General features: G+C 47.3%; 1 protein-coding gene across 1 annotated transcript in view; it reads right to left on the reverse strand.

The window, feature by feature from the left end:
• Positions 1-5,253, reverse strand: part of Arhgap22 (Rho GTPase activating protein 22) — an 84,247-nt gene extending 78,994 nt beyond the window's left edge. The window contains exon 1 of the mRNA XM_090346758.1: positions 5,071-5,253. Within this exon, the coding sequence (XP_090202884.1) occupies positions 5,071-5,241 (171 nt within the window). The 5' untranslated portion in view covers positions 5,242-5,253. The remainder of the gene's footprint in view (positions 1-5,070) is intronic.
• Positions 5,254-13,967: the final 8,714 nt, after the last annotated feature.

A 13,967-nucleotide genomic window follows, 5' to 3' on the forward strand; every position in this document is an offset into this window, starting at 1 on the left:
GCCTGGGCATGTCTCTTAGCTTTTTCACTCAAGGCTGATGCTCTACTACTTGAGCCATGGCTCTATTTCTAGCTTTTTAGTGGTTAACTGGAGACAAGAGTATCATAGACTTTCCTATCCAGGTTGGCTTCACACCATGGTCCTCAGATCTCAGTGTAATCTCAGGATTACAGGTGTGAGTCACAGGGGCCAGGTTATAATTCACTTTTTTTTCTTTTTTGGAAGGAAGGTACATGCTTTGAGGGAGTGGTGGAATAGAGGGATGAGTGTAGCTCAGGGGTAGAAGCTTGCCTAGCATATTGGAAACAAAATAAAGCACAGAAACAACACACAGAAAGATAGATAGATAGATAGATAGATAGATAGATAGATAGATAGATAGATAGATAGAGACCAAGATAGAGAGGAGAGATGAAAAGGGAGAGAAAAAGAGCATGTGTGAGCAAGGGAAAGAGAATCACTCTTCCTGTGCATTTTTTTTTTGTCAGTCATGGGGCTTGAACTCTGGCCCTGAGCTCTTCTGCTCAAGGCTACCACCCTACCCCTTGAGCCACAGTGTCACTTCCAGCTTTCTAATGGTTAATTGGAGATAAGAGTCTTATGGTTTGTAGTGCCCGGGCTGGCTTTGAACCACGATCTTCAGATCTCAGCCTCCTGAGTAGCTAGAATTACAGGCATGAGCCACTGCGCCCGGTTTTGAAGGCCAGTCTCTCTTCTGCAGTTGGTTGCTCTCTGTACTAGGGAGCTGTGCAATTACATCCTCCTCTAGGCACTGCCACCCTGCACCCAACTTTATCAGCTGCCGTTGCTTAGTCGTTCCACTCATACTTGCTCGTCTATTAACTTTTCAAATTTTTGTTGGTGGTTGTTTTCTTTCTTTCTTTTTTTGACTCAATCTCCTACTTTCTAAGAGGGATATTAATGTGGTCATGTTTATTATGACAGCTGAAATGTGATCGGCTCTTACTTTCGTGTGTGTGTGTGTGTGTGTGTGTGTGTGTGTGTGTGAGACAGAGAGAGAGAGAGTATTCTGGGCTTTGAATTCAGGACTTCATGTTCTCCCTTAGCTTTTTCCAACCCTCTACCACTTAAAGCTCCATGTCTGGGTTTCTGGTAGTTAACTAGAGATGTGTCTCACAGACTTTCCTGAGCAGGCTGGCAGCCTCCTGAGTAGATAGGATTACTGATGTCCAACTTATTGCTCATTTTCTATTTTCCCTTCTTTCTGTTTTGTGTGTGTGTGTGTGTGTGTGTGTGTGTGTGTGTGTGTGTCATTCTCTCTATTTGTTTTCCCTCATTTTATTGAGTTGATCAGATTTTTTTTTGCCACTCTTGGGGCTTGAACTCAGGGCCTGAGCACTGACCTTGGACTTTTCCCTCAAAGCTAACCCTCTTCCACTTGAGCCACAGCACCACTTCTGGCTTTTTCTATGTATGTGGTACTAAGAAATCCAACCGAGGTCATTGTGCAAGCTAGGCACCATTCTACCACTAGGCCAAACTCCTGACCCATGTTGATCAGATTTAATTCATTACAGTTTTCTTTTCCTGCCTTACATTTTAGAAGTTTGACAATCCAATTTTATTTGTTTTCATTTCTATTCAAAGCCAAGAAATTCATACACACACACACACACACACACACACACACACACACACACACACACACACACAGAGCTGCTGCACAAGGCATGGGGGGCAGGAGAGTTTTCATGACTTGAGGAAACATTTTGACAGGAGCTGGATGAATTCTGGACTCCTTCGTTTGTGAGCTGTTAGGGACAGGTCAAGGAGAAGCAGAGGGAGGAAGGCAGCTTTTAGGTTCTGCCACTCTGGGGCTAGGAGTTTGGCCTAGTGGTAGAGTTCTTGCCTAGCATGCACGAAGACCTGGGTTTGATTCCTCAGTACCACATACATAGAAAAAGCAGGAAGTGGTGCTGTGGCTCGAGTGGTAGAGCTCTAGCCTTGAGAAAGCCCAAGAAGAATGCCCAGGCCCTGAGTTCAAGCTCCTAGGACTGGCAAAAACAAAAAACCCAAAAAACAAAAAACCACTCTGCCACTCTATACTCTCTACATGCATGCTACTGACCCTCCTGCCTCCTAAGGGGACAGAGATAAGGGAACTTCAGAGCTCTGGTTGCATCACAAGTGACCAGACAGAAGTTCCCTTCTTGATATCTGACAAGGGAGGTGCTGGCACTTGGGCACTGGGAATTGTGAACAGGGTATATTCTTCCAGGAACCAGAGATTTAGAATTTGTTGATCACATGCTGTTCAGGTAATCTAGTAGGAAATGTGTGCATTATCGGACAAGCCATTCAAGGATCAAATTGTAAAGTAACCTATGTAAGGGAAGCCAATACAGGAACCAGGCTTTGTTGGGGTGGGGAAGTTAGGATGAATCCCATGAGGTTTTGTGAGTGTCATTTGTGTCTGGAGAGAGCACAAGAAAGAGCCTTGGACAGCTGCTGGCATGTGTTAAGAGAGGCTGGCCCCTTTTACAACTCCACCTTCTGCTCTGGAGGCACCCTGAGCTGGGCTGGGTGGTGAATCTCAGGGCTGCTTTAGCACCACTCAGCCTCATCCAGCATCACAATTCTGGACTCCCGAAAAGCAGTGGGGCAGGCTGGACCAAGCAGAGGCTGTCCACAGGAAACATAGTTTTTTTCCTTAATTTTTTTGGGGTACCAGTACTGAGGCTTGAACTCAGGACCTCATGCTCTCTTTTGGATTTTTCTTCCAAACCTGGCACTCTATCACTTGAAGCACAACTCTACTGCTGGGTCTTTACTGCTTAAGTGGAGATAAGAGTCTCATGATCCACAGATCTCAGCCTTCTGAGTAGCTACGAGTACAGGCATGAGCTACGCACACCCAGTTACCTAATGTTTTGAAAGGCAGACATCCTAGAAATTTTGATCAAGGTCATCAGAGTGACTGATGACTAATAAGAAAGCTAAGACAGAGGTAAATGGCTAAGGAGGCCAGCAGAGCAGCAGTGAGGAACCAGAGGCCTGGTGCTTGGCTTGGGAAATGGGCTCAAGGGCAGAGCTGGGTGGGAGAAAGAGAAAGGTAGGGTAGAGGGCACACGATCTATGATTTTACTATCCTCCATGCTACAATATCCCCTCTGTTATGCATATGTGACATTATTTAATTTCTAGTGTATCCCTGTGATACACTTAATATCACCTCATTTTACAAATAAGACCTAAAGTTAAAAATATTCCAAACAGCCTCCCCACCCCCACCCGGGCCTAGCACAGATCTGACTCCAGGATTCCTGTTAATTCTACTTCACATCTCTGTGGGCTATTTTCCTTTTTGTATAAACCAAAGAGACTGGATAAAATCAGGCTCTCCTAATCTTGCTCAAAGTCACTTTCATCTTGTTTCTAATTTGTTTAGTTCTACCTCTAAGAATTATGTCCTACTCCTTATTCATGGGTGTTGCTACTTATGTGAAGCTTTCCCTAATGCAGCTTCATTTATTATTAATTAATTATATATATTGATTTTTGTAAAGTCTCCCTAATGTAAAGTTTACCAGACCAATCCTTTCCACATATAGTTTAGTTCAGTGGCATTAAGTATATTTGTATAGCTCTGCAACACCTCTTGTTTGTAATGCAGATATGGCTTAGAAATTCAGGCTTGCTGGTGGCTCAGGCCTATAATCCTAGTTACTCAGAGGCTGAAATCCTGAGGATTACAGTTCAAAACCAGCTCCAGCAGAGAAGGCCAATAGACTCTAATTTACAGTTAGTCATTCATCCCCTCATAACAAAAAGCCAAAGTGGAATTGTGACTCACGTGGTATCACCAAAACAAAACAAAACAACAACAACAGAAACCCAACAAAGAATGAATCATGCCTGTAATCCGAGCTACTCGGGAGGCTGAGATCTTGAGGATCAGAGCTCTAAGCCAGCCTAGGCAGACAAATCTGAGATTCCTATTTCCAATTACACAGCAGCAAAAAGCCAAAGGTAGAGTTGGCTCAAGTGGGCTGCACAGAGCTCAGGGATCTGAGTTCAAGTCCCAGTACAGTACAAAATTTTTTTTTCCTCATAAAGTTTTTATTTTGGAGGGGGAAACCAGTCATAAATAGTAGGGAAATGAACTAGTCATCTTGTAAGTTCTGTCAGGAATAGTTACTGTGAAGAATTATAGAATGAGGAGTTGTGGAGTATTCTGTTGCCATTGTCATATAACAAATTATCCCAAAATTTAGTGCCTTTAAAAATGACACTATACCGCGTGATTCTGTGGTACAGAAATTTCTGGAGAGCTCCACAAGATGGTTTTGAAGCTCTATGGGGGTATCAGCGGGGATCAGTCCTTTGACCCCTTTCAGATGGCCCTACACCAGATGGAAATTCATGACCATGAATGACCAGAAGGCATCTATGTGTGATACCTTAGTGATCTTCTAGTGTCCTGTCTGTCTCCAAGGAGTCTGGCCATTCAGTAGTCTAGCTTGGTCTTGGTAGCAATGGAAGCAGGCCTCCCCAAAGAAAATAAAAGAAGCTTCCAGACCACTTGAAGGCAAGTCCAGGGACTGGTCTGCTGCTATCTATTTCAACAGGAAGGATTAGCTTTACATAGAACAGTGGGTTGGGTGGGTTCCAGAGCAAATGGTTCCAGTATAAATTCTTTCTAGTTGTTATGGCTTCTCAGGGAAAAGAGAAACCTGATCACCAGCTAAAAGGGAGAGTAGGGTGAGGGGACAGAGGACTAGAGAATGAAGTAGAATTCTGAGTTCACATGTGGTATGCAGTCATAAAATAGTAAACTGAAAGTAAAATGAGGTTGTGGGATTTCTTTTTCCTAGCAAGGTATACCAAGTTCATGTAAAGAGTGAATGGAGAACTGAGATTATTGAAGAATATCAGATTTTTTTTTCCAGGCATTTAAGAAAAAAGAATGAAATTTTATTTTGAGGGGCCTGAAGAGAAGGCATCTGGAGCCTTCACCCAACCTGGGCATAGTGTTCCCTCCCTGCAGCTCCTGTGTGACACCCATGGGACCCAGTGGCACTTGAGGGGGATAGGACATACAAGTCTCACCTGGGGCTTGCTCTCATCTTTGTCCTTGTAGTAGAACAGCTGATCCCCTCGCAACACAAACCAGCGCTGCTGCCAGTTCTTCATGATGCTCCTCTGCTTCCTCAGCCAGCCTGCTTTCAGCACAGGGCCGGGCTGCAGTGGCCGCCCAGGACTTCGGCTCTGCTCTCCCATCACCAGGCTCTTGGAGCGGGCTGGAAGCCAAGAATACACACAGAGTGAGCATGGAGACTGGCATGCCTGTGACCAGCCCTGGCCCCATTCTGGAACCTGGGCTGGCAGGACTTCCTTCACGAGTCCCCAGGGCATCAGGTGTAGTATCTCAGCAATAGCAGCAGCAGCACCCAAGCTCAGCCTCCCGAGGCTGCTCCATTTACCCCAGCATATTTATTCACGGGCACTTCCATCTGCTGACCCATGCACTTATTCTGCAAGTCACTCTTTGTCATTGTTGTTGTTTATTTTTGTGTGGGTCCTGGTGTTTGAACTCAGGACCTAGGTACTGTCCCTGAGCTTCTGTAGTCAAGGTTAGCACTCTACTACTAAAGCCATACCTCCACTTCAGGCTTTTTGTTGGTTAACTAGAGATAAGTGTTTCATGGATTTTCCTGACTTGGCTGGCTTTGAACTGTGATCTTCAGACCTCAACCTCCTGAGTGGGAATCACCAGCACCTGGTTCACCCATTTAAAAACAATTTTTTTGGTCACTTCAAATTAAGAGCCTGTGATGTGCAATATCTGGTCCAGCTACTGAAGATAAAAGGATGGAATATTTTAAAAGCCACTGGCGGCTCATGCCTCTATCCTAGTTACTCGGGAGGCTTGTGGTTCAAAGCCAGCTCAGCAGGAAAATCCATGGGACCCTTATTTCTAATTAGACACACACACACACACACACACACACACACACACACACACACACACACACGCTGTAAGTGAGGGACCAGAAGTTTGGCCTAGTGGTAGAATGCTTGCCTAGCATGCACAAAGACCAGGGTTCGATTCTTCAGTACCACATACACAGAAAAAAGCTGGAAGTGGTGCTGTGACTCAAGTGGTAGAGCTCAATGGAGATAACCCAAGGACAGTGCTCAGGCCCTGAGCTCAAGCCAGGGACTGGCAAAAAAAAAAAAAAAAAAAAAAAAAAAAAGCTATAAGTGAAGGTATGACTCAGAGCACCAGCCTTAAGTGAAAAAACTAAAGGATAATGCCCAGGCCCTGAGTTCAAACTCCAGTATTGGCACAATAGGCTGGAGAGGGAAGGCAGATAATCTGGCTACTCCTGGGGCTCATATTCTAGCAATGTGCCTGTTACTCAGGCCCAGAGGGTCTGGCTCCATCCAGATCCTCCTCCTAGTTTCTGGCAGAAGCTCCTTCCTCAGGAGGTTTTACCTCTGAGTGCACTGCTCTGAGCAGCCCTCTGCCAGCCACCCTGTTGCCTTCCTGGAAACAGGGCCTCTGTTTCAGCAACTGCTAGTGGTATGATGGGGCTCCCTGGCAGGGCTTCTATCGCTGAGCCTTCCAGGTCACTTGCCAGCCCTGCTACACACTAGGAGAGGCATCCCGAGCCCACATGTAACCACACTTGCAGTTCTCAGAGCAGCATCCAAGCCTCCAGTTGAAACACGGGTCCCTGGGACCCATGGTTCTGGCGCTGCATCGGATATCTGATTTTTCTGTGCATGCACGTGCATAAGATCCTCCCCTTATACCAGTGACTACTGTTTCTCACGCCTTGCCTGTCTTCCATCCACTCTGGCTCAATAACCTGGACTTAGCACTTCTCTCCCATTTAATCTGTGGCTTTGGCTACGTGGTAGGCTCCTACTCAACCTTCAAGATCCAACTCAAAATCCACCTTTACCATGGAGTCTTCCTCCAACCTCATCCTCCATGCCTGTTCCCTCCCCAATCAGGACATGTGGGCCTGTGGCTAGCAGTCGTTTGTTTGTTTGTTGCCTGTACTAGGGCTTGAACTTAGGACCTAGGAGCTGTCCCTGACCTCCTTTAGTTTAAAGCCAGTGCTCTACCACTTGAACCACGGTGCCATCTAATTTTTTTTCTGTGATTAATTGGTGGAAATAAGAGTCTCTCAGATTGTCATGCCCCAACTCGCATCCAACTGCAATCCTCAGATCTCAGCCTCCTGAGTAGCCTGGATTACAAGAGTGAGCATCCAGCACCCAGTTTAGCAGTCACTGACATGGTTGTCTTTCTGTACCTTTGCACTAAGGGGTAGGATGGGAGGAAATGGGATCTCATCAAGTTCTAGATGAGTGTGGCCAGAAATGGGTGTAAGTCACAGTGGTCAAACATCAAAGATTCACTGTGCAAGCTCACTGTCACCTAAACATCGCACTTAATGTATTGTGATATTCAGCTGTTACCTGAGGACGTCCTGTGATCTGAGGGCTGGAATATACGTTGTGTGTGTGTGTGCGTGTGTGTTGATCCTGGGACTTGAACTCTTCAGCTCAAGGCTGGCACTCTACCACTTGAGCCACAGTACCATTTTTGGTTTTCTGGTGGTTAACTGGAGATAAGAGTCTCATAGACTTTTGTGACTAGGCAGGCTTTGAACCGTGATCCTCAGATCTCAGCCTCCTGAGTATCTAGGATTACAAGCATGAGCCACTAGCATCCAGCTTCCTGAGATCAGTTTTGCTCAAGACTAGTGCTCTACCACTTGAGCCACAGCTCCACTTCTGGCTTTTTTCTTTTTCTTTTTCTTGGGGGGGGTGGTTAGGGGTGAGGGAGGCAGGTAGTTTATTAGAGTCAAGAATCTCACAGACTTTCCAGTCTGAGCTGGCTTCAAACTACAATCCTCAGATAGCAGCCTGTAAATAGCTAGGATTACAGGCAAGCCCCCCCTGCACCCAGCTGGAACATCATCTTGAAATAACAATGACATGAATGACATTTAGTGGGTCCATCCTTTGGTCCCTGCGGTTAATAACTGACAGCAGCAGGATTAGTGGGAGCTGTCATCTCTCCAGCACTCAGGTAGCCGTGTCTGTTCCCTGTTCCAGGAGCTCTACAGGTCATAGTTTGTCCCGTCCTCTGGATATTGGTACTCATAACGCCAGCTTTACTTCAGCTGTTTTGGCCTAGAAAAGAGGTGGGCTGTCTGCATGCTGGGGGTGCCTGCTGATCCCTGAATCTGTGGGGTTTTTCAGAGGCTGAAGGGAAGAAGAACCGGAAGGCCACTGTGGGGGATGTTCAGCCCACCCTCTTCCAGGGCCTCAACCAGGCTGCCTGTGAAAGCTGGCAGAGCCCTTGCTCTTGTGTTACCTGGCTAATGTGCATCTTTTCCCTCCCTCTCTGCAGAGCCTGGGCCCCCAGACCAGTCTTGGTGTGTATGACAGTACTGGGGCTTGACCTCAGGGCCTGGCATTCTCCCTTAGCTTTTTCACTCGAGGCTGTCACTCTACAACTCAAGCCAAACTGCCACATGGAGTTTTTTCATGATTAGTGAGAGATCAATCTCATGGACTTTCCTACCTAGGCTGGCCTTGAACGGTGATCCTCACTCAGATCTTGGCCTCCTGAGCAGTTAGGATTACAGGTATGAGCTACTGGAGTCTGGTTGTGGTAGCCCCTAATCCTAATGGCCCTTTACTCTCACTGCCTGCAGAGCCATGCATCTCCCATGTTACCCAAAGTCCTTCATTGAAGGTGACAGTCAGTTATACTACCCTGCAAGGGGGGAAAGGAAGAGATAAGGGGATGAAGAAAGGCAGCCACACCAAGCATTCAACTTGGCAGTGTGTGGGGGGTGGGGTGGGGCGGGGGCCTCAGGTCTTGGTTACCATAGTGATCACGATTATGCAAATGAAGGAGTACACACCTCCATGCCAAATTCTGGAACCCCCAGTGAGGTCACCAGCAGAAAGGTGGATCTTTCAATGGCTATTGGCTGTTTAAGTGACTTTACCCATTCTCTTCTAACAATGGATGTGACCATACCATACCATACCATACCATCCCATCGTACCATACACAGCTGTCTCCCTAACTAACATGGAATAAATAATTTACTTTGAGGGTTCCCCACTTCACAAGTGAGGGGAAAACAACGGTGGCTTTAGCTCACCCCACGTCTGGATTGCTAGGCCTGTGGCTAATTAGGCTCTACCACCTCAACGAGACACCTGCTCGCTCTCTCTGCCCTTGTAAGGCTTCCTTCCGTGGGAGGAGCAGCTGGAGTCCTAACAATGCACAGCCGACTCAGCCACTTCCCTCTCGGCATGGGCCTCACCTTGCTGTGGGAGAGAGCCGCCAGGCTCCCAGAGCACCTGGTCCAGCATCTCTGCCTTGCTTGCTCAGCCACATTGCCAGAAGAAATGTCTGGGGCTGAGCCAGGATGCTGATGAAGCAGGTGGAGCACCGCCCGATGGGACCTCAGGCTGCACAAAAGGACCCTTATGTTCCCAGGGCTGCCCCTGCACCAGACCTTATGTCTCTTCTTTCTCCAGCTGGCTAGGAGCAAGAGCAGGGCTAGAATGGGCAGAATCGAGGACCTGGACAAGATGTCCATAATAAGAGAGTTAAACATATGCCCAAATAAATAGTCTAATAGGAGTCCAAAAGAGAGAGGGGGGACAGGGTAACCCTTTGGTGACTGAGTTTTCTTCTCTGGACCTCAATCTGCTTGTCTCTAAAATTCTTTCAATGGGTTAAGAATTGGTATTAAAGGCCTGTTGCTTGTGGCTCATGCCTGTAATAATCCTGCCTACTCAGGAGGCTGTGATCTGAGAATCTGGGTTCGAAGTCAGCCATGGCAGGAAAGTCCATGAGACTCATATATTTCTGCACCAAAAAGCTAAAAGTGGACCTGTGGCTCAAATGGAAGACAATTAATCTTGAGTGAAAAAGCCTAGGCCCTGAGTTCAAGCCCCAGTACTGGCACAAACAAACAAATAAAAAGCCACAACAAAAACAAATAGAATTAATACTCTAAGTTATCAGAGCTAGGGATTTTGTTTAAGATAATTGCCTGAGATTTCTAACTTGAGATCTGCCAGGTCTATTGGTGTGGATGAATGGGCTCAGGACTCCACTGACTGTTTTGAAATCTTTCTCCTCTTCTTGGGGACTTTTAGGACCTCTGCCCCTCCACAGATGTTTGCGCAGACCCCACTGAGGGGGACTGGGGTGTTCCTAGAGTAGGGACTCAAGTCATGCCATATGTAAGGCCACAGTCATGATTCTGTTTCTCATCTTCTGTTACAACAGAGCCTAGAGTTGCCTCATTCTGTTAGGAATATGCCAGTGTGCCCCCATCCCCCGCCCCATATCACAATAGCATCCTGGGTCGGGGCAGCTCATAGCAGGAGCTCAATAAAATTTCATGGGTTCGTCAGTGTGGCTGGACTCTGCTGAGAGCTACTGAGCAAGGTGTCCTCTGTCCAGGAGGGCTGCCCCAGAGGGCGCTAGGGGAAAGAGGGACAAGGAGTGACTGTATGGGTCACCAGGTGACTGGCCCTGCCCACAGACCCCTTAGCATGATGGCAACACAAAGAAAGATGGATATCTTCACCCTGGACACCAGCCTCCTGAGAGCTGTGGGTAAGAAGAGAGAGGACAGTGGGGAGCCATAATCCCCCAGGAGCAGGAGAGGGTAGCCCCAGCTCCCCACAGTCCACCCAAAGAGTTTCTTCCTGCACAGTCCACTTAGGTGCCAAACCAGCACAGGTTTCTCCTCACATGATCAATCACCCAGATATTATTTATCAGACAGACTAAGCTTCTTCTCCAAAGGAAAATAGTCATTGCTATGATTTATTAATAACCATAGCTCCTGTCCTCAGCACTTCCTTTAATCAATGCATTCAGTGCTGTAAATATTTAAATCAGGCCTCAAGTAAAGCAGCACTGACAGGCTATGACTTCAGACTGATTGGCTTTTGCAGAACGGCCCTGGGAATAAGACTGGAGCAAGCAAGTGACCAGGAAGTTAGTGATCTTTGCCCTCTTTAAAGTTGATTTGTTCATAAGCACAATCATTCATTCCTCCATCTATCCATCCATCCATCCATCCATCCATCCATCCATCCATCCATCCATCCATCCCAAGCCACTAGCTTCTCCAAATACAGTGCAGTATCCCGAGCTGATGGTCCCCTGTGGCCCTCTGGTCTGGCAGGAGAAATAAATCACAAACAACCACCACACAGGGGTGGAAAAGCCACAAGCCACATGAGACAGGCAAAGGGAAGGATGCTAAAATGAAGGTGAAGACCTCTCAGTTGTAGTTCTCCTCAGAGCCACCAGGGGGAAGACACACAAGCTCAGGCCCCCAGGATGATGGGAATGTGGAGGAGCTCAGGTAGGTGGGGCTCAGGCCAAGAGGGAGAAAAGGAACAGGGTGGCATTTGTTATCTCTTGGCTTGGGTGAGTTCGTGTCGTGGGAGGCGGGGTCTCTTCCTCTTGCTGTCAAGTGTGTGTTGATGGGTGGCCCCCCGGAGGCCCAGGCCTCTCCTTTGTCACCCACTCTTCCTTCATCTCCTGCCTGGGGAGGTTTTACCCTCTTCTGAGTTTGCGCTGATCAAATCGAATGGCCTGGTTTCAGCCTCTGGGATCCCTTCGTGACTCAAACATGGTAGTCAATCCCCTTGTTGTTCTGGAAGCTCTTCCTATCTCTACTGCAGAATCCAACTGCTCACTCCTCCATGCAGCTCTCCTGCTTCTGGCCTGGAGTGAGTCCCACTTCCTCCCTGAAGAAAGTCCAGCTGCTGCCTTGCTGTCCAGCTATGCGCCCTCCCTCCCCACCCCTCTCTCCTACAGGCACACACCCATCAGGAGTCTCAGAGTGCCTCATTTCCTCAGATCTTTGGGCTTCATGATGATCTCACTTGAGCTTTTTGCTCAAGGCTGGCGAGCTACCACTTGAGCCACACCTCCACTCTAGGTTTTTTTTGGTTTGGTTTTTGTTTTTTCTGCTTAACTGGAGATAAGAGTCTTTCAGACTTTTCCTGCCCAGGTTGGCTTTGAATTGTGATCCTCAGATCTCAGCCTCCTGGTCTGTTAAAATTAGGCATGAGCCACAAGTACCCAGCCAAATCTTTTTTTTAAATCTATAGAGTTCCACCACCATTTCAACACACATTAGAGCTGCTGCAGTCAATGCTTCCAAACTGGAAGGCTCTATTACCACCACCACCACCTCCACCACCCCCGCCTTTACTGAGTCAGTTCTAATAAACTAGCTTTGTGTGAGACTTCCTGCTCTCCATAAAATTCTCCAAAATAGCCATGCAGCCACCAAGGGAAGGCCATGCAAGAGTCCCTCCGCTTACCCTGAAGAGTAGCACTTCTGTTTACCCACGTGCAAGCTGTAGTGGGAAGTGGAGTGGTGGCTCAGAGTGGAAGCATGCTCACCTTAAGCAAAAAAGCTCAAATACGGGGTCCAGGTCCTGAGTTCAAGCCCTACAACTGACATCATCATCATCATCATCATCATCATCATTTAACTCATGTCCCAAAACATAATTATGAAATTTGTTTGTTTGTGCCAGTACATTGTAGTCCTGGGGCTTGATCTCAGGGCCTGGACATTGTTCTTCAGATTTTCTTTTCTCAAAACTGGTGCTCCACCACTTGTGCCACAGCTCTACTTTCAGCTTTTGGGATGAGTCTCATAGACTTCCCTGCTCTGAGCTGGCTTCAAACCTCAATCTTCAGCCCTCAACCTCCTGAGTGACTTGGATTACAGGCCTGAGCCACGGTGCCCGGCTCCAGCAAGTTTTTAAGAAAGGGTTGGACCAAGTTTCACCCTGCCCCAGGCCTGTGGAGCTCCCCATTTAGAGGCCTCAGGAAGATTCAAGCCATCATTCTAGCCCACGAGGGTCTTAGGGCCCTGGCTGCAAGACCACTTAGCCCTCTCTGAACTCTCTTGGCCTGGTCACAATGGCCTCTGCTGCGCATGGTGAAACCCACATCTAACTCTGGGCCTGCTGCACCTTCTCCTCCCAGCCCCTCACTCCCCTCCAGTACCAGGCCCCAGCGAGGCTCCTTCTCCATGGCTAGCCCTTTGAAGGATAGAACCCAACCTCTGCCATCTCTCCCTCCCTGGTTTACTTCACATTTACAGTGATAAATATGGGGCTGGTTCCAAGACCCCCACATCCACAGATGCCAAAGTCTCATATAAAATACCATAGTCTCTGCATATAACCTGTGAGAGTTCTCCTCTATACTTACATCAGCTTAGACGACTTGTAACACCTACTAGAACGGAAGTGTTACAGATATCGTTGTTTAGGAAATAAACATCATTTAGGGAATAATAATAAATAATAACAATAATAAAGGTTTCTGTACCTATTCAGTACACATACAATTATTATTATTAGTGTGTGAGTGTGAAAGCCCTAGAGCTTGAATGAAAAGGTCTGGGCACTGTCCTTGAGCTCCTTTGCTTAAGGCTACTGCTCTACCACTTAAGCCACAGTGCCACCTCCAGTTTTTCGGTGGCTAATTGGAGATAAGAGCCTCATGTACTTTCCTGACCCAACTGGCTTTGAACAGTGACCCTCAGATCTCAGCCTCTAGAGTACCTAGAGTTACAGCAGCAAGCTAAAGATTCTTTTAAGAAAAATCACAGTATCATCAATAACAACAAATCAAAACTAAAACTAAGCCAAAATGGAAATGAAACCCACAGGCACCCAGCTCTACAGCCCTCTCTGTAGGTGAGCCCCTAGCCCCAGTGTGTCTGGGGACCCCTAGAGGGCTGGGTGCAGGTGTGTCACAAACCTGGGAAAGCAGGTGAACGTGGGGCAGCTATGGATTCGGAGAGGCTTTCTAAGGATGGAGCATAACCTCCTTCCACAGGGATCTACCCTGAGTGACAGACATCCAGACACAGGAGTAAAGTCTGGAATGATGGAACTACCAG

Source organism: Megascapheus bottae, chromosome 15 (genome assembly GCF_031878675.1).
Source record: "Megascapheus bottae isolate mThoBot1 chromosome 15, mThoBot2.hap1, whole genome shotgun sequence".
NCBI lineage: Eukaryota > Metazoa > Chordata > Mammalia > Rodentia > Geomyidae > Megascapheus > Megascapheus bottae.